General features: G+C 38.2%; 2 protein-coding genes across 3 annotated transcripts; both read right to left on the bottom strand.

The window, feature by feature from the left end:
* Positions 1–963: 963 nt before the first annotated feature.
* On the bottom strand, positions 964–3,604 carry LOC139463499 (NF-kappa-B inhibitor alpha-like). The gene is made up of 2 exons (XM_071244770.1): positions 3,532–3,604; positions 964–3,061 (listed from the first exon to the last, which is right to left on the bottom strand). The coding sequence occupies exons 1-2, from the start codon at positions 3,577–3,579 to the stop codon at positions 1,994–1,996; spliced, it is 1,116 nt and encodes a 371-aa protein (XP_071100871.1). The 5' UTR covers positions 3,580–3,604; the 3' UTR covers positions 964–1,993.
* A 9,723-nt stretch (positions 3,605–13,327) lies between these two features.
* On the bottom strand, positions 13,328–16,928 carry LOC139463961 (NF-kappa-B inhibitor cactus-like). 2 transcript variants are annotated; one of them, XM_071245432.1, is made up of 2 exons: positions 16,789–16,928; positions 13,328–15,173 (listed from the first exon to the last, which is right to left on the bottom strand). In XM_071245432.1, the coding sequence occupies exons 1-2, from the start codon at positions 16,834–16,836 to the stop codon at positions 14,097–14,099; spliced, it is 1,125 nt and encodes a 374-aa protein (XP_071101533.1). In that variant the 5' UTR covers positions 16,837–16,928; the 3' UTR covers positions 13,328–14,096. The 2 variants fall into 2 exon arrangements, with proteins under 2 accessions (XP_071101533.1, XP_071101534.1); XM_071245433.1 differs by lacking the exon at positions 16,789–16,928 and adding an exon at positions 16,399–16,551.
* Between the last annotated feature and the right edge of the window lie 4,853 nt (positions 16,929–21,781).

The following is a 21,781-nucleotide window of genomic DNA, read 5'->3' as shown; positions in this document are numbered from 1 at the left end:
AACTCTGAGAGTACCAACCTCAGCGTCCTGTATTCCCAGATCTGTTCGCCGTATTGGATGGTACACCCTTGAAGCTGACGGAACAATAAAGATGTATTCCAATTACGACGTCACCTAACATTCACCATAATTTTACTGGCCCCGTTCCACAAAGCCATTATAGCGCTAAGACGATCGTAACTCCAATACTTTAACATTGACTTACGACTGTCGTAGCGCTACGATTGCTTTGTGGAACGGGGCCCTGTAGAGCAAATAATTGAATATCAGGTTCAGGTGCCATGCTGTATACAACTCAAACACAGAGAGAATCAGGGCAGTGCTTAACGTTCTTTTAGTGGTGTATAGTCATGTTATTGATGTAAACGACATTAGTTTCTCCCCATTAGTATTTTCATTTCATGCACAAAAAGACACTGCTGTATGTGAAGCACGTATGCCGGATCAGATTATAACGTCGCTGGCACATTCCTCCAGATCGTGTAGATCCGCACGACTGGTTATAAATAATACCAAGCATGTGAGTGTATAACCAAAGACTCCTAGATCTGCCAGTGTTTGTACCTATGTAACGTGTTTATATGTAAAGCTTACGTTAGGTTTATTGAAAAATCGCACTCTGATCTTAGTATGTTTACATGACAGATCCCCAGGGGATTCCGGGTCCGTTTAGGTCTATATTAACCTGATACTTGTAAGAGTAGACTCAATGGGCTGGGTGATCAGGTTCGGTGACTTCGTTGATTGCATGTCTTTGGGCCCTGGAGACGTGGACCCACTCCTCATATGCTTAAATGTTGAAATCCCAGCTGTTATCTGGCAACGGTTTTCTTGTAGAAACCGGATTTAAATTACTTCTCATCAGCAGACTCACGCACATACACAACTATACCTTTTCGTCACGATGTATATGTTTATTAGCGTATAAACATTATGTAAACATTAACTACATGTACATCCATATTATCTGAACCATACAAACATTGTTTAAATATTCACAAAAGTAAAAGCATATCCAACAACAACCATGAAACTCAGTTCACATAATAACATTCACAAACATATTAAGCATTAACAAAATAATGTCCTGGTGAGACCTTTCTGATCACAAGACACGTGATGTAACACAAATAAAGTCCATCAATAAGGTACTATCAATAAATAGTGGCAAAGAAAAATATCACATAAATGAAATGACATTTTTTTTCTATTTTCAAAATCAAAAGAAACAGTGATTTAATAAATTTAATAATAATCTTAAACTAATCATATTTATGTTAATAGGGACTATGTGGTTTTACAGATTGATCAAAAGGAAAATATAACTTCTTCTGTTCCTTCCAAACAGCTGAAATGAATATAAAAATCCCAAGAAATTCCCTACAACTTGTATAAATAATACAAAACCTGGAAAGCATCTTTAGGTCACTTCACAAGAAAATGAAATATCTCTAGATAAGAACATAATCGTAGTTACTTTTGCGATTCATTAAGATTATACAAACATATACCAACACAAAGCAACTAATGCCATTATTGACTGACCATTGCGTGTACCATAAAAACAACCATTCACACGCATTATCAAGCATAGTATTTGTCATGAAGAATAACCAAAAAACCCGATGTGAGTGTCAGTCATTTTGACAGTAATCACAAGTATTTTCTGTTTGGCACAAATTTCAGATGAAATGAGGTAGTTTGCAGATAGAGATTTTGTCACAACATGTGATACGTGCAAAGAAACTGGTGTAATCTTTTCATTAGGAATCGTCATTGAATATCCCTTATATATAGTTCCTCGATTGACTCCAGCATGTAAAGTAACCAAGGTATAAACAATAGAAAAAAAACCCGTTAAAGCCAGAGAATAACCAGTCTCCATTATAAGTCATTATAAAAACGTTTTTCAGATTACAGACAAGTGTTGTCCTTTATCAAGCATTGTATATATGCACCTTCGATATGATGTGACTTAACAGTTGTAGATTGGTTACAAAGCAACTGGGTGTCCATTGATACAAAGGTCATCAAAAACTTCTTCGTCTGACTGATCTGAACCGTCTATGTCTGTGACGTCTGCACCGTTGGCGAGGAGGATGGAAACGACATCCACGAACCCCCTCCCTGCAGCAAGACGAAGAGGAGTCAGACCCCCATATGTCCTGCAGCAAATGTCCAGATGGCGCTGTGACAACAGGAAGTGAAGAAGAATTCTGTTTCCGGTTTCAGCAGCGTAATGGAGAACTGTCCTTCCGCTGGTGCCGTCACGCACATTGATGCTAGCTTTCTTAGACAGAAGTAGTTCAAGAACTTTGAGATGTGTCGACATGGCGGCCAGGTGAAGACACGTATGTCCATCGAAGTTCCTTTTCTCCAAATCCTGGGGTATCCTTTGGTATGGAAGCTCATACTGGTTCAGAAGTGTCTCCTCATAATACACAGGTCTCAGAAGACACTCCACGATCTCCTGGTATTCCTCTCGACATGCTATGTGAAGTGGTGTGTTACCATGGATATCTGTAACGTCAACCCTTGCTCCGGCCGTCATCAGTCGCCGGACTATATTCACCTGACGAGTAATAACAGCGAGATGGAGGGGCGTCTGTTGAAGCAAATTTGTAATGTTCAACCACTCACAGTTCGGCGCCGCCGATATAAACAACAACACCAGAGATATATGTCCTTGAATGATTCCAGTATGTAGATCCGTGTCGCCATCTTTATCTTGATGATACACCTGAAAGACATCAACCGATCTCATGGATGTCACAAGTCTGTTGTTCTCAGTCTCCTGAATGGGCATTCTGTCTGTGAAAGATATTGACTTGCTTTCATATCCTTCATCTGTAGAAACAAACCTGGGGCAGGTGTTTGTATTGACACTGTCAAGTCGTACACATGTGTTGACCACTTGACCCACGCTGCCCACCTCTACCCCAGATTCACACGTGTCCATGTCACTCTCGTTGAGGCTGAGGCTACCTAGGTCCACATCCAGATCCATGTTTCCTTCTCGACTGGGAGGCCTCTCTAGTTTGCAGTCCTTGCTCATATTTTTCTAAAATACAAACGATTGAAAATTAATAGATATAACTACCAAATTTGTTCTTTTTTCATTAAAAGCGACAAAATCATAAAACAAACAAAAACAAATCCAGTTCAAAACAAGGTGATTCCTCACAACAAGCTAAACACATGTAACAATGTGTAAGTACAGAACACAATATACACAAAGGTTATCCATGTTTAGGCTAGAACAAACTAAAATACTTATGTTGCTATGGTTCGTGAAATATTTATCGCTAAAATTTTAAATTTTAAAATAGTATTTCTCCATATCCCCATTATCAGAAGAATATATCCAAAAGAACAAAGGAAGAATATATTGTGGCAAAAAAATGACTCCCTTTGAAATGTTAAGAAAAGCCAATTCTAGTTCTCATTTGGGATACGTATGTATATACTGTACTTGAAATATATAAATATAAAACGATGAACGTCTATTTCCGCTAGTTCAGTAAAACTCACGAAGATCGTGGTCTGCTGTTCTGTAACTATCTCTTTCTCCTTGGCCATGTTTAATGCTTGCTGACTCGGTTCAACGCTTCTGTTTACCTGGCCCCGCTCACACGAACATATATATATACCGTGATAGGGGATTTCCCTACTCTATATATAGCCAAATCGCGAAGCTTGTGTTGTATTAAATAGACACGCCCCTTTCTCCATTTATTGCGTGGGGGGAAATCCCATTGATAATGTTAGGCGGCAGTTACTGTTGAATGTTGTAGTGCACAGTAACCCCTATAGAGCACGCATAAATCATTCTGTTGCAACAGGTGGGGTAAATGAGTGCAGAAGTAAAACCGCATTCCTAAAATCACTGCTTGATTCCGCTGTGTGTTAACTCGTGTAATAGTTAATGACCGTCATTGGTATAAGCAAACAGCGTCCTGTCCACTATCAATACCTTTCCCCAAGTAGACATAATAGTAATATCAGATATTGAACTTCCTCCAGTGAGGGCCAGTCCGTACTTACCGCCCAAGTCTTGGGGTCAGGGTTTGAAACAAGACTTGGGTCTCTTAGGGAACTAGGTTGGTTAAAAAAAGGCCAATATTATTTTCGGGAGTTTCGGAAACTGATTTTTGCTTTTACAAAATCCCAGTTCTTCCCAGTATGTTTGGAATACCATGAAGCTTACTAAACTTAGCTCCGAGCCCAACATGAAACGGTTACTGAACGGGCAGGGTCGGCAGTAGCCTGAACTTTAAACGACCCGCGCTCTTTATTGAGGGGGCGGTGGGATAGCCTTGTGGTTAAACCGTTGGCTCGTCACGTCGAAGGCCCAGGTTCGTTTCTTGTCTTTTCCGCCGTGAATATGCTGGAATATTGCTAAAAGCGGCTTAAAAACATACTCACCAAATCACACACTCTTCGTTGAGGAAATACAATATGACACATCAAAACATGCAACTGTCCTACCTTAGTGAGTACACCCATGTTGTTGTTTTGAAAGATGGTAGAGTTAAGATATGTGAGTTACATTAGCTTATATAGACCTGGCCGCGACTTGACTGTCACCTGTGATTTCACGGAAGCAAAGAAAATATGCGCGTGTTCCTGTGTCTCTGTAAATTGATTCATGGAATTTCCGTGCAAAACGAAAACGAGCAAAATTTGAGAGATGGCTTGTGTTACTCGGCAATGTATAGTATAATGTGAGTTTTGGAACTCGATATTTAATTCGTGGTACTGAAATGATTTTAGCAATAAACAAGCGTTTCAACGCAGAAAGTAGGTATAGTCCATATCACATTCTTGGGTTTGTCTCGAGGCACATTTGATCACGTGTTTGAACTTTATATTTACTGTCTTAATTCAGTTAATGTCATTTTGTATCATTGTGTGTGGAATGGGTTTTTTGTTTAGTTTTAAAACACGACGGATTTCAAATGAGCTATCGAGCAAGCCACGGGCCCAATTGCACAAAGCGATCTTAGCGCTTAGATGATCGTAACTCCCATACTTTAACATAGGCTTACAACAGTTGAAGCTCTAAAATCGCTTTGTGCAAGTGGGCCCTGGTCACTTGTTCTTTTCGTGGAAACATTTAAGATATTATAGAAACAGAGAAGGTTGCATGCTGCGGAAAACCATAATTTATCTCCAGATTCACAGGTCGGATATCAAATCAAAAGTCACATTTTCGGGAGTATTTTACGAACGCTTCAAATGTTTTCATGTACTTTAACAACTATTGGAAATTTATAATTTGAGTCTAAGCTGTCCTTGTTATCCATTGTTCTGCACCATGTCCCCTCAAGTCTGACTAGTTTCTAATTAAGTTTGGTGTTTGATTTGTGGTACCCATTTTACCATACCTAGCACAAGGTTTATAATGACTCAAAGAAAGGTCACAGGAAGTACAACGTGAAAGGTGTTCCCCAGAAAGGTGTAGTGTGGCAGCTTTATATAATTATGACTTGGTTTTCGCTTGGTTAACGCTGTCATACGGAGTCAATGTCCTTTAGGTGTGAAAATGAAAGTAACTCAATGATCAATAACACATCGCTTGCAGGAAGACATAATCCCCACAAGGAGGCAACACCAACAGCGAATACTAAGAAAAGTGGTTTCAGTTTGTGAGAGCTCCGGGCCAGCGCGTTTGTTGGCCACGTTATAAAAGTAAAAGTGAACGTAAGGCAATCAAGTTTCTATGTCGTTGTTTCATTTATTCATTCATGTTAATTTCCACTTTGTTATGTATAATCATAGAGTTTACTTAATGGGTGGGTGTCTTGGATAAAGACAACGGATAAAAACTATTTCCGTTGGGGTCATATGCGGGTAGAGATGTAAATATCAAAGGTCAAGTAGGGACTACTTTTAGTGTTTACAGATAAACATGGCGTCGCCCTTGTCATTTGGCGATCGTGTCAGAATTAACCATCGGGAATCTGGAGAAACTACTGGGACAATTGCTATCTTTATATAAAATAATGAATGCCAAGGCTCGCTAAATACAATATTTTTTAAGACCCTCTACGTACCTTTCTAAAATTCTCGTGTCCTGTGAAAGCCCTTCTAGGCTGGAAATCCTCCTTAGGGTTATTACTAGATTGACATCCAGTCTCTGAAATGAACATATTTAACATTTGTTAAATTATAGTTATGAAATATAATAAAAAGGAGCCCAGCGACTTTCTTCATTTTCAGATGCTGCAGTAATCTAGACTTGTCGAACATTATAGACTTGCATGGGCTGTATTGAATATATTTGTTTCAGAGTCTGTATGACATACCGGTGGGCGTGTCAACTTGTATACAAAGGGACATAACTCTATGTCAAGGATCCGTTTATCTGGACATGTGTTTTACTTGAAACAATATTGCCCGGATTACGGGGTTGATACAAATGTTGTGGCCTATTACGGGGTCCACACTGTGAATTAGTATATCTGTTCGAGATTAAATATAAATAGCTACCTTCATAAGAAGCCGCACACACACACACACTAAGTGTGTTGATGATTATGATGAACTGGGTGTCAGGATCATCAAGCATAAGTTGGGCAGTACCCGAAAGGACGTATTTATATCAACAATGGAAACTTATATTTCCCTGACGCAGATAAGAATAAATGTGCACTATCAATTGGTAGTTTATTCAATAAATGCTAGTATTCATGATTGGATCAGTAAATGAAACTAATTGGCTTTAACGATGGCGTCACTTGGAGGCTGCTAGCCAGTGCACGGCACCCCAGGGGCTCAGTAGGAATGGGCGACTCTGGTCAATCCAAGTACGACGACAATCAGTTAACAAGTGATAACACTGGTCAAACGTCACCGTCTTAATTTCATTTTGAACTTTCTCCTCATTATACATCCATTATATCACAATAAAACACTTGTTAACCCGTCATAGTTTTGTTTTATGTAAATGCATAGGTCTACAGTGAATCCCCTGACAGACATTTGGTATTGTGTCCTGGGATACGCGGATCGCAACGAATGGTGATTTACTGTGTTTGGTTTCATTGAAAATGTGCCGGGTTCATTACGATGTAAACTTTATGGGAGTTGTGTATTTGTTTGCAATTTGTGTTGCTATTTCTATTGAAGTGAGTGAGTGAGTATGGTTTTACGCCGCTTTTAGCAATATTCCAGCAATATCACGGCGGGGGACACTAGAAATGGACTTCACACATTTTTACCATGTCGGGAATCGAACCCGGGTCTTTGGCGTGACGAGCGAACGCTTTAACCACTGGGCTACCCGACCGCCCCTGTTTCTATTTAAAGTGTTTACATATTCCATAGTTTGGTCGCTCTCTGTTGGTTTCTTGGCTAGGACTGTCCATATAACTGTTAAAAGTCTAGTTGATTCCAGTCAACTCTGATTGCCAGAAATATCAGCTGCCTTAAATTCACTCAGGGTTTGATAATCAAAGGCACGTTGTGATACGAGTTTATAGTGTAAGGGAGATAACTCTAATTGAAGTGTTAAATTCCAGGACGTACGTTTGTTCTGTTTGGTTTGTATGTTGTTTAACGCCGCAATTAGCAATATTACAGCCCTATGACCGCGGTCTGTAAATAATCGTGTCTGGACCAGACAATCCGGTGATTGACATCATGAGCATCGATCCACGCAATTGGGATATGATGACATGAATCAACCAAGTCAACGAGCCTGACCACCCGATCCCGTTAGTCGCATTTTACGACAAGCATAGTCGCCTTTTACAACAAGCATAGTCTCCTATTACGGCAAGCTTGAATTGCTGAAGACCTCTTCTACCCCGAATTTTCTCGGGTCGGACGCACGTTGGTCATGATGATAATTAAATTAATTACTACTACAACCTACATCGGATAATAGGGTTAAAAAAAATAATGTACATATTTGGGGAGGGTCATGACAAAAGAGGATATTTTATAATTAAATATAAAGTATTTTTGCATTTTGACTTTTCGGGGAGAGTCGTGAAAAAATTACATGGGGAAGATCATCATAAATTATGACAAGCATTAGGGGAGGGTCATTATTTTCAGCACAGATCTGCTATTATATTTGAGGTAGTAAATCACATCATGTCATTCCATGGTTTTGATTGTTACTGGATTTGTTGTTGTTTTCGTTGTTTTGTTTTGCATCGCTATTTAAGGCCATTTATCACCACACCATGCATTGACTGCACTGAATGGACTTAACGTGTTACTGTATATAAGCATACGCAAGGTATGTTGGATGGATTATGTTAACAATTGCAGAAACCCCCAATTGCTATACTTATCTAAACAGGACAACCTGTTTCGCAGATTTAATGTTCCCGTTATTCAAACAATCAACACTTGCCTCATGTGTCCATGAGCTAATATGTCAGAAATAAATGTCTTAAAATATCAAAAATTAAAACGAGGTGTGAAAATGTTACTTTTGTCATTCACAAGTTTATACATTGAAAGCTACAGTTGGTATATTTTTTCTGCAAGAGACAATAACCTTAATCCTATTAAGGAATATAATTTTTGAATGTCAATTTCTTTATTATGAGGAACACGACGTTTCGGAGTATATGCTTACTCCTTCATCAGAAATCACCTGATAAAGGAGTAAGCATATACTCCGAAACGTCGTGTTCCTCATAATAAAGAAGTTGACATCCATACATTCTATTCCTTATATGTATCACTCCCAAATGCCTTTCAAAAACTTGATCCTATTGTTTAGGGGATTAGCATATTAGAACAATAGAGTTGGGCGATGTGAGAACACCCCGTTCATGAAACCATAGTCACACAGACATAATGAGCGGGAGAGGTGTAGGGGTTTTTTGTGCTTTTTAACGTCGCAGTCATGACAAAATATGTCTAATCAAGAATGCATTATGTATTTTCCCGCAATTATGTTTTATTCATGTGTTGCCAATGTAGTGATTTTACGAAACTCAGTTATTTCCCTCTACCGTTTTCGGGACACGCAAAACGGGACAAACCTGCGTATACGTATAAGCAATACAGTCGTCAACAAAGTAGGAATAGTTACCGCTCACGTTATGTCGTCAAACACAAAGTCCGAACATTTATGTAATTTTATTTTATTTGATAACATGGCATCTCCTCTATGCGCGGAAATCAATGCGTCAACACTGAGATTTTTGGGACTATTGCCTGTTGCACAGGGTTGGCGCTTAATATGCAATCTGGGGGCCACAAGAAAGTATACCGAGTTTGTTAGTGATCTTATTAAAAATTGACAAAATTGTTGTTAAATGTTATTGTCTAATTTGCCATCACTCCTTCCTGCAATAATTTGTATAACGTAAACTGTGGCTGGGGAATTTTGTGTAAAAATAAATGTAGTTTAATGAAGACTGAGGTAAGAAATAAATTAGCAGCCATGTTTGAAATGTTATAAATTTGCTTTAACATTGATTTTTAAAGACATGATGTCTAAGATACCCATCAGTAGTTGTGTATTATGCAGTTGTTGTTTATAAATTTTCAAAGCTTTAAATCAAATTTTATATCAATTTTATATATATATATTAATAGTAGTCAACTGAGAGGCATTGTTTGTTTTGCTTCTCAGTTGATATTGATTATGATTCACAATTTCATATTACTCTTAATAAACTCGGAATACATAATTCTGTTTACGTTATTACATCTGCGTGCAAAACACTTGAGATCAATATATAGTAAAATATATAACATCACGACACTTATATAGGCTAGTTACTACTTCTATGATATCCGGTTTAAAAGCTTTATTGCCATCGTGTTTAATATCCTATGCGTTACCTAACACACACATAGACATTGGTACAGGTCTGTGTCTTTATATCAGATATCAGGCGGTGTATGATTTAATCAACAGTATGATAAACCTTTTCTATGAACCTTTAATTTTGAGGGACTATCCTTCAGCAATTACAGGTCTTAGTGTACAGCCTAAGGCAGCATAGCCGTGGCAAACACATGCACATGTAATGGCACTATAACATCGACTACATGTTTACCGGTATGTCCAAGGACAAGAGAGAAGACAGATTCTTCTCCTGCGTGGAACGGAACACGTCGTCTCTTCACACCAACACACCGTCGATCACCTTCCGCAGTGAGCGAATGTCTCGTGGCTCGAGGTATGAATTGTCTCCCTGGGTTGGAAAACCCAAGACAAAAGTTACATAAGCAATGCACGTGGTAACAACATTAAGGCAGGCATTGCTTGGTAATTCTCGATTCTAAATATAGATACACGTGCAAACCTATTTGATTTAAATATGATGCTGATGCAATGTTTCTTTAAAAAAATATAAATAACATTTTAAATTTACATTGACGTATTTAGTAACAAGTACAAAATAGAATTAAACTGACACCTCTTTTTAAGTGTCTTCACTACAAATACATAGCTCTCTAAGGTTTATATACAGCAAACTACGGTTATAACGGACACGCTTATAACGAACTGACGGATATAACGAACTTACTTTTGGTCCCGACTACTTGCTGTAGTCATGCTGTATATGTACTTATAACGAACTACGGTTATAACGAACTAAAATTAGTGGTCCCATCGAGTTCGTTATAACCGTAGTTCACTGTACTGTGATAGTTCAATGTAATGTAATATCAACTGTAGATTTGTGTTTGAAATACCTAAGAATGACGACTAGTGTTTGGTAATGATGTACTTGCAACTGAGTCTTAGTCTCAACCAGAAAACCAGTGATTATATATACTGCTCTCAGTCCTACAAGATCAAACACAACACTCGTGCTATCACACATAAACTATCGGGCCAAGGAAAGCATACTTCCATGTCTGATGGTGGCTAAAATAAAACAAACAGGAAATAATTATTCGATAATGATGTATTTGATAAGGGTATCATAGTTGTGTTTTGGACCTACAGTTTGTAGTGTTTCGGCAATAGTTTTCAGCCAGGTAACGTTTGTAACATTTGTTTTTGCTTTGTCAAATCCAATCTTCAAGCGTGTACTTCTTTTGCCAGGCTGTTTAGTATTTCTATTTTGTAGATCTGTATCGTATTTCTAATTCATAAAGTAAGCTAAAATATATTCATCAACTGAAAACGCAATGTAAAATCACTGCCTATCGATAGTTCGGTATTCGATAAGCCATATCATTATAAGTATGCAGCCCCTCGAATTTTTCTGTTAACACATTTGGGACAGAACACATAACATGTTACTGTTATTTCAAGGAAGATAACTCTGCCTACCTTGCAGCTCAGATGGAGAATTATGTCTACAGTGATATGTGTTTACCACTGAAAGAGACATGGTTTGACAAATACCCAATCTCATCAATCAAATAAAATAGTCCGCACAGGCTGATGTCAGACTGATGGATGTCGTGTATATTTTAGAATCTTCGTCATCAATTCCCCATGCAATGCTTACTAAGTTACTAAAATTACCAGCATTATACATAGCAGGACAGCGTGAATGTATTCATGTGATAAATTAATACACTTATGAAATATATTATGATTAATGATTTGTGAACAACATATACCTTAAACCGTAGGAATGAATTCTCACCATTCGCGTTGAGTATGAACGTGCGAAGCGTCTTAAAATCCTACGATGGAAGCTCAAAGTTCATTCGAAACGGTTGCCTGATATGTTCAAGGATCTTTGTCGGTTTAAGTTTGACATCTCCTTGTATTAGAGTTATAGTAGTTTAGAGAGTTTCCTCACAGAAAACATAACTAATGCAGTATGATGAGAGCATTACATAATAGAATGTTCTCTGTAAAGTAGCCTTTGGGACATTACGTCATAGAATGTTCTAGATCAAATGACAAGATAAATTTGATCAATTGAGAAATCACTCGAATCTGTTGATTCCGGATTTAGAATCAACCGATTCGAGTTATTTCTTCGACTTAAACCATGTTAAGTTCATACATAAGTTCTCTATAATTATGTACAGTGCCATTAGCTGTGTCAGTTTTACATGGCTAGAATGAATGGCCAATGACTTCCTCGTTTAGAATCAACTGCATCAAGAATAGCATGATGTCAGCATAATGGTTGAAGCATGACGAATAAAGAAACGTTTTACTCGTTATTTCAATTATTTGTTTATTTTCTCAAAATTTCGGGGTTTTTTTCTCGTTACTTCTTTTATATTTTCGTGATTTCAATTATTATCTCGTTACTTCGAGTTTTTTTCTGGTAATTTCCCATTTGTTCTTGTTATTTCAAGTTTATTTCAATAACTCAAAATTACTATTTTTTCTCGTTTCTTCAATTATTTACTCGTTTAAATCATGACAGTTGTTTCTAGTTACTTCGTTCATTTTCTCATTATTCCAAGTTTATTCACAAAATAATTGAAATAACGAGTTTTTTAAATAGGCTTGAAATTTCAAGAAAATAATCACAATTACGAGGAAAAGCTCGAAGCAACGAGAAAAATTGAGTTTTTAGAGAAACTTGAAATAACGAGAAATTATTTAAAGTAACGAGAAAGAACTTGAAATTTCGAGAAAATAATTGAAATAACGAGAATAAGAAAACAATTAATGCTACCAAAATGGCACCATGAGGCTTTCGTATTTTTAGGGGTGGGTGGTTATTCAGTCCTCAACGATTATATGACCATTTAGCTTCTTAATTTAAAAAAAAAAAAAAACTTCAATTACCCATGTACTGGAATTTACTCGTCTCGGTACTTCAGGGCATATTATTGCCAAAAACGACAATTGTTCTGGCTTGTGATGGAATCAACTGTTTGATTTAGACTGTTTTTTCTACGAAGATTTCAAAGCGCGTCATACGACTCTTGCTCAGAAATTGTTTGCTCAAAGTTGCAACATTCAAGGCATCAGTAAAGCTTTGAAAAAAATTCTTGACATGTGGAGGAATATTTCTCAGTTTGACACATCATTGACAAAAATGTCCAATTCAATTCCCCATTTTATTTGTACCATATCTTCCTATAATATGTACCATATGTTATTTTTTTCAGGTGAACAAGTGACTTGCCTTTGCACGTGTTTGTGACAGGTGGCACGGTTGAAGCAGGATACGCCCCCTTTACGCGGACATCTGGAATCATCACTGTTTGATAGTGATTCATAAACACGCGTTTCGTGCTTCGTATCCCAACTGCGTGGATCAATACTCATGATGTCAATCACTGGATTGTCTGGTCCAGACTCGCATATTTACAGACAGCCGTCATATAGCTGGAATATTGCTGAGTGCGGCGTTAAACAACAAACAAACAAGGTTACCTGGGGCAGAAACAAATAAGAAAAAAACAACTCTTCACAAAACAGTAAACGTTTATTGAACGCCGTCAAAACATTCTCTGTGTAAAGAAACATTTGTGAATTTGACATAGTTGTAGGGACTACAGCCGTAGGCTACTCTCACTACTGACAGGCCAAGATACACTGCATGTATAACAAATGGCGTCCATTACATGCATTTTGTACATGCATACTGAGAAGTTATAAGTGTACGAATGTAATATTTCAGATCAATACAAGTAATGTCTTTTGGACAACAATAATGATATAACAAAAGATATTATTCAAAACTAAATCGCTAGCAATAGCACACAAGTGATGTTAATACTAGCCATCTATATATACAGGGCTTGTACGTAGTGCCTTGACAAATTTGTTTACATCAAATACCAGTCGGTGAGGTAGTGGACTGATATCAGTAGACAATGACTCGTTGTTTGGTATAAACTATTGTCCGCTGGTCAATACTAGTAACATATTCAACTGTCTTTTGAAACGAGGACGCTACTAGTTCCGTGTTAAAATTGGATCAGGTGGTCAGGCTCGGTGACTCTCTTGATAGCTGAGTGCGGAGTTGAACAACAAACAAACATCCGCACGCACGTACGCACACAATATCAATATCATTCTATATCACAAGAAAACAAACACACCACAGTATCCCGCATGTTCTGGATCACAATAAGTTCAGACAGACATATACATGTTAATCATTGTAACATTAAAATATCGCTTGCTTGTCTTCTGATACGTCAGCGTTACACATCCATTCATTCTGTTGTCCTGATTGTTACAAAGCAACTGCGTGTCCATTGATACAAAAGTCATCAAATACGTCTTCGTCTGACTGATCTGATCCGTCTATCTCTGTGACGTCTGCACCGTTGGCGAGGAGGATGGAAACGACATCCCCAAACCCCCTCCCTGCAGCAAGACGAAGAGGAGTCAGACCCCCATATGTCCTGCAGCAAATGTCAAGATGGCGCTGTGACAACAGGAAGTGAAGAAGAATTCTGTTTCCGGTTTCAGAAGCGTAATGGAGAACTGTCCTTCCGCTGGTGCCGTCACGCACATTGATGCTAGCTTTCTTAGACAGAAGTAGTTCAAGAACTTTGAGATGTGTCGACATGGCGGCCAGGTGAAGACATGTGTGTCCATCAAAGTTCCTATTCTCCAAGTCCTGGGGTATCCTTTGGTATGGAATCTCATACTGGTTCAGAAGTGTCTCCTCATAATACACAGGTCTCAGAAGACATTCCACGATCTCCTGGTATCCCTCTCGACATGCTATGTGAAGTGGTGTGTTGCCATGGATATCTGTAACGTCAACCCTTGCTCCGGCCGTCATCAGTCGCCGGACTATATTCACCTGACGAGTAATAACAGCGAGATGGAGGGGCGTCTGTTTGAGCAAATTTGTAATGTTCAACCACTCACAGTTCGGCGCCGCCGATATAAACAACAACACCAGAGATATATGTCCTTGAATGATTCCAGTATGTAGATCCGTGTCGCCATCTTTATCTTGATGATACACCTGAAAGACATCAACCGACCTCATGGATGTCACAAGTCTGTTGTTCTCAGTCTCCTGAATGGGCATTCTGTCTGTGAAAGATATTGACTTGCTTTCATATCCTTCATCTGTAGAAACAAACCTGGGGCAGGTGTTTGTATTGACACTGTCAAGTCGTACACATGTGTTGACCACTTGATCCCCGCTGCCCACCTCTACCCCAGATTCACAGTTGTCCATGTCACTCTCATTGAGGCTGAGGCTACCAAAATCCACATCAAGATCCATGTTTCCTCGTCGACCGGGAGGCCTCTCTAACTTGTAGTCCTTGTTCATAGTTTTCAGACGAGCCTGAAAAAAACAATCGAATACAAATGAGTAGATATAACTACCACGTTCATCCTTTATATAGAAAAGCGACAAAATCAGAAAACACAAAATCCAAGTTAAACACGTGCAACAATAACATGTATAAGTATGGAACACAATTTGCCCGGGGGCCTATCATTGAGTCATGTGTAGGCTACATCAATCTATCGTTACATAACAGAACAGTAAGTTTATGTAAATGGCATATATTCCTTGAGTCAAGTGAGTTAAATAAAATCTATCTAAATATTCCGAGAGTAGTCATTACAAAGTAGATGACAGCAGCTGGGCCAATATAATCATGAACAGTAGCGCATTCATACGCAGGTCAGCTGCTAGACTAACATTTAGTCCCAGAAATAAACGTATCCTAATTATAAATATACAGGGAACTGACATTTGCAATATTTTTTTCAGGTGCAAAACCAGACATTTTTGTAAATTAAAACTATGAGCTTAATATTTTATGTTTTTTTAAACATCTTGCAACGGTATATTGTTTGTGGCAGATACTTTCAGATTTTTGTTCAGATGTCTGAAGCATAACTGGTTTTTTTAAACATTTTCTGGCGACAATTTATATTTTCGATAACATCTCAGCCCGGTCGAGAGTAGACCCTGAGACAGCGGCTACTGGACCGGTTGGTCGATACGCCAGGGAGATGCTAACGGGAGACCACAGTCCCACTATGATTATCATTATTATGAAGCTGCACAATATCATAGAATTCAGTGCTGTGGACCCAAAACAACCTCAACAACAGAACACCAGATATCCCAGATATAACAAGCCCGGGATACATGTATGTATATGGTAAAAGAAAGTTTAATAGAAGTACATCTGTATACACAATGTATAAACACGAACAAAAACCATCCCATTAGTTGGTGAGTGTGTTAGATTTTAACGTTGCATCGGCATCATTTCTGTCACATAGCGACATCAGTAGGTGTACATTAGCCTGTCTTACAGATCATGATACAAATATATATCAAATACAGCCCATGCAAGTCTACAATGTTTGGCAAGTCTAGATTACTGCAGTATAATGAAGAGAGTCACTGGGCTCCCTTATATTATATTTTTTTTAAGATAACTGAACAACTTTTTTTTTCTGTACGATATGTTCATTTCAGAGACTAGATGTTAGTCTAGGTGTACATTAACACGGAACATAATTTCATCATAACACCATGTTATACTCACACGTGTGTTGTACAGCAGTGTCCCACGTTTTGCTAGTGAACTAAAGTATTGACGCTATAGGGGTAATTCATACGTCATATTGGAAATACCGTATTACATCTAGCTTCAGCCAGATGATTCCAGCCCAAACCAGTATACATAAGGGACGAATGTTAATAAACACGTCCAACTGTCAGAAAACAGATACATGCCAAGGTCAAAACATAAAAAATCAATACTTGTGATACATTCCAGCCCAAACACGTAAACAAGTAAACAATGGACGAGTGTTAATAGACACGTGTCACTGAACACGTAACAAAAGAGTACTTATGATACATCTCAGACATATCGAGAACTGAATAAGTCTACGATGAAGATACTTGTACTTTAGACAGTAAAGATGCTTACTTGAGTAGTTTTGTGTTGTTCGGTAACTATATATTCGTCTTTGGCCATGTTAATCACCAGCTGCCGTTCTATCAATTAATGTTATTCATACTCGCTTTCTCTTTTTAAACATAGCACTATGTTCTATTTATAGCGCCTATCGCCTATCGGCTTTCATTCGGTTACGAAACTGGAAACCACTGCACTCCTTATTATCAATAATTTAGAATAGTATTTGTCAAATTTTATACACCTGATGGTTTGCATAAAGAAGCCTTGTGGCATAATAATGAAATGGGGAAACCCCAGTTGTCGGTCACGTGATTTCTTTCCAGCGCATTCGAGGTCAGGCGAGACTATCGTTTACTACCACGACTATAGAGAGGTGCGACGTAGCGACCAGAACTTGGATAAACACCACAGGGAATTATACGTCACATGTAACGATGTATTTAACCGACAAGCAGTTAATTTGCAAAGTGTGGCAATGACAGTTCTCACACTCCTGCACGGTGATGACTTCAAAGAATTTCGCCACAATCACAGGCTAATTTGCATATCAGATTTCCTTCGCTTATACAGTGAAATCAGAACAGACTGGCCTGATGCAAGCCTTTCCAATGCCTTAGCCAGCCGGGGGTCAGGGATGGCAGTTGCCCCCCTGGATTTTTTTTATAGACAACAGTTTTATTTGAATCATGAAAATACAAGTTGGGGACAAGTGATACTTGTACAAATATTTGCAACCGTGTCAAAAAAAATTAACTACGGCCTTGCTTTCGGTGTGCTATACATATTGTTTTGCATAATTATATAATTATATGCTACCACAACTGCGATAGTGAGGTGCATGACCATATATCTTTATACATCAAAGTGACCGTATCGCTAGCTCTTCCAAAGGCTTCGATGACAACACGTGGAGCCATACAACCAATGTAAACAAAGGATACATACTCAAATGAAAATAGTTTTTCACGTTTTCTCAGTGAAAGTTAACCATTCTATGACATCAAATGTGTTGAATCGTCAAAAGTGAAATCGTGAAATATCACGTTTCTCTCATCTCGGGACGGGGAAAAGAAGAATTCGTCAAAATATTCCTTCCACCGTCACGAGAAAGAAACATGACATTTCACGAGACACATGGAATATCCTATTTATCATATACTTTTTGTGTACCGGAAATGATTGTTTATATTATTGCATTTCAAATGTAAAACCTTGAGGTTCCACCAACAAAGATAGTTTGGTATGAGAGTATACAAATGTAAAATATAGATCGGTACATCATGTTCATGTGGAACATGACGTTAACTTTTTGGCATAGATCGGTAATTGTGCATACAACTGGATTCAAATAAATTTTAAAAATCTGTTCACAAAATTTCTGAAAAAAATGTCTTCAAATGTTTCCGTCGTGTTTCATGCATTGGATCAGGATGTCTCAGGGAATCCTTGTGCTCCTAGTGCAGGGATGGTCCGGTAGTTACAATTCGCGTTGTTAAGTTGCCCTTTGAATCCAGGCACATATTAAGGTCGGTTCAAATTGACGATTCTTCTTCATTATGGGGTACATTCTACTGTTATTAAATCGTATATCCCAATATTTCTACTGTTATGAAATCATATACCCCAATATTTCTACTGTTATGAAATCATATACCCCAATATTTCTACTGTTATGAAATCATAAATCCCATTTTTTCTCCTGTTATGAAATCATATACCCCAATTTTTCTCCTGTTATAAAATCATATACCCCAATATTTCTCCTGTTATGAAATCATATACCCCAATATTTCTCCTGTTATGAAATCATATACCCCAATATTTCTACTGTTCTGAAATCATATACCCCAATATTTCTACTGTTATGAAATCATATTGAGGATAACAGATACTAGTATGTGAATGGGAAATACAGGCATTGTCGATGTATTCAAAGTATATTTTTACCTTTTCGTTTACAGTGAAATGTTTGGTACACATGGAGTTTATTTATGAAATGGTACTGGTCGCAGATAGAAGAAAAATGAATCTGTCGTCAACCGCAATATCGACCCAACATTGCTATTAAGTTCAAAACGAATTACAGACGTTTTCATGAAGCAGTATCCATCCCTGTGACTGCAATGCCGGTTTAGCATACTTTACAATGTTGTTTCCGAAATATATGGCTCCCTAAGGATAAATCCGCTTGCAGTTCAGATCAGTCCGTGTAATGGCGGATCACTGGAGGTTAATCCGATTACAGAATCACTCCGACCTGAGTGCAGTGATGAGGAAGAATACTGTTGCCGGGTACTGTTACCGGTTAACATGAATGGTTAACATCAACGCCAATAATTAACATTACAGTGAGTGAGTATGGTTTTACGCCCTTTTAACAATATCACTGCGTGGGACACCGGAAATGGGCTTCACACATTATACCCATGTGATAATCGAACCCGGATCTTCGGCGTGACGAGCGAATGCTTTAACCACTAGGCTACCCGACCGCCCTATATTAGAGATGAGGTGAGGTTTAACGTCGCGTTTTTCAAAAGTATTCTACTTAATTATATAGCGACGTGATGCAAACAATTGCAGCAACAGGTTTTGCATGTTATCTAGCCATGAAACTGCAGCAGAATATCAACGTTCTCGTGGAAGCAACTGAGAAGGGAGGCTATTTACTGTGTCAAATGGGTACAAACCACGTCGTTGATGCTGTTCCCTTTAACGTAGATAAATGCGCGTGCCCTGTTGTGCCTGTATACTACCCAACTTGTCCGTTTTCATTACACTGAATGTCAGCCTACGTTGCAAACCCCAAATGTGTGCCTACGTAGAAAATTGTCTCGTTTCCAGGTACAGGGGTATTTCCGATATCTATTTATAGAGACACGTAAAATCCGGGCATGAGAGAGTTAATAGGTTATATATATATATATGGTCATCAAAGTGTATGTTTGTGGTTCTCGAGTTCACGCTTGCATTTACTGATTAAGCGCAGATCAACTTTCCACAATAAAAGATGGATTAACATACATTTCCTCTGACAGTTTAAGCTTGGTGATAGTGGTACGGGTTATATAAGGTAAGGCTGTGTGGATGTGAACGTAGAAACCAAGTTCTAAAAACAAAATTGCACTTTCTGTGGGAGGGGCGGGCATCTATTAGCAACATACAGTTTTATATTTTAATTTCAATTTTGATTTAATTTCAACCAAGACTGATTAAACTAATTTGCCTAGATGTACACATCGTTATGTAGTTAGAGGCACAATATACGTGGGATTTAAGTAATTATTTCTTGATTTGAAACAAGAACCTCTGTGGCCGACTTTGACTCAGGCTGTCGGTAAGGATCAAAGGGAGAACACTCTGCTTACCTTGACAAAATATGCGTTTACTCCAGCTTGTATTAATGTGTTGATTAAGAACACATAGAAAGAAGCTATGTGTATAGACTGGTATCATACATACTAAAACATACGTAGCCTTAGGTTGGAAGTACGTTGTGAAAGCCTGGGTAAAAATCTTTGTCATCAATTTTCCTGACAAGTATTTGTGTCAATAAATTATCTGACTAAGATACTATAATTACTCATATTGTCACAGGATACAATTGGAGTTATAAATAATGTATGATCATTTATGTCAGAAGCAAATATATCATACGAAATGTAATAATAAAATACACTGTGAAAAGAATGCGATAAAGAGATATATGGAGAAACTGAATAACGTTTAAAGCGCCTGTAATATCCTATAACTGTACTGTCATTGACATGACGCAAAACCAGCCGATTCTGTTAAATGTTCAAGATGGATTTTTTGTGAATTCTGAACAGCTCGATTCCAACAGGTTAAACTATTATCATCGATATACAAGTTGATATTTCTTTTGCAATATGGTAATATCGAACTGGAATATTCGGTTCAGTTCAAGGGACCATGAATATGTTTTTGGCACGATGATAGCGACTGTTAATAGGCTGAGGGCTGTTAGAAAGTTCATACGCATTTGGATGTTTCATGTATCATTACGTGTCCCCACACACTGAGCTATAGAAGGCATGTGGTGGCCATTATCTCTTAATACATAAAACTTAATACAATCGCTGGGTACTAACTTACTCAGGGTAAAGTGAACTAGGAGTGGATCTCCCAACGCAATTATGACTGTATGGGGGTATTGTCAAATGTGATGACGTGGATGATAAAGTGTTATTCAATTTATGACGATTTACGTTTTAACTTTTTCCAACATGCGTCTTACATAATCCGATCAATTTATAGTTTGTCACTTTAGAACAAATTATATGGTTGAAGTCCAGTGACAATCTGTAAATGTTTTCACCCAAAACCTGTCCTTATATTTTACAACGTGGAAGTAACCTATTATATCGTTAATCGGGTTCCAGATTAACGGTTGTTTGTATAAACATTTGTTTGTTTGTTTGTTGTTTAACGCCGCATTCAGCAATATTGCAGCTATATGACGGCGGTCTGTAAATAATAGAGTCTGGACCAGACAATGCAGTGATTGACAACATCAGCATCAATCAACGTAATTGGGATTTGATGACATGCATCAATCAAATCAGCGAGCCTGACCACCCGATCCCGCTAGTCGCCATTTACGGCAAGCATGGGTTGCTGAAGACCTATTCTACCCCGGATCTTCACGGGTCGGTTGTATTAACAAGGTGAGGTATGACAATACAGGTAAGATGACCGACTATTGCTGGTGGCTATACGCTCATCTGCATCAGATCAAATACATACCAGTATATCACATTTCCCGTGATATGTGTCACTCTATACGCCGGCTACTTCTGTGTTTGATTGTCACTGTGTAGGACGGTGATAACTGAAACCCCATTCCTCCGGGCGGCACTGTTCCGTGAACTACCGGATTTACCAATTTCCAGATCTACGAATCTTGAAACGACTTTGCCCTTTCTGTACATATGTAGGCACACGTCCATCAAATCGTCCGGAAAAGAGGGCTTCCGGACAA

Source organism: Haliotis cracherodii, unplaced genomic scaffold, assembly GCF_022045235.1.
Source record: "Haliotis cracherodii isolate W230 unplaced genomic scaffold, xgHalCrac1.p SCAF_16, whole genome shotgun sequence".
NCBI classification, from domain to species: Eukaryota; Metazoa; Mollusca; class Gastropoda; order Lepetellida; family Haliotidae; genus Haliotis; species Haliotis cracherodii.
Note: the sequence above shows the minus strand (reverse complement) of the source record. Positions and strands in the feature narration are given on the sequence as shown.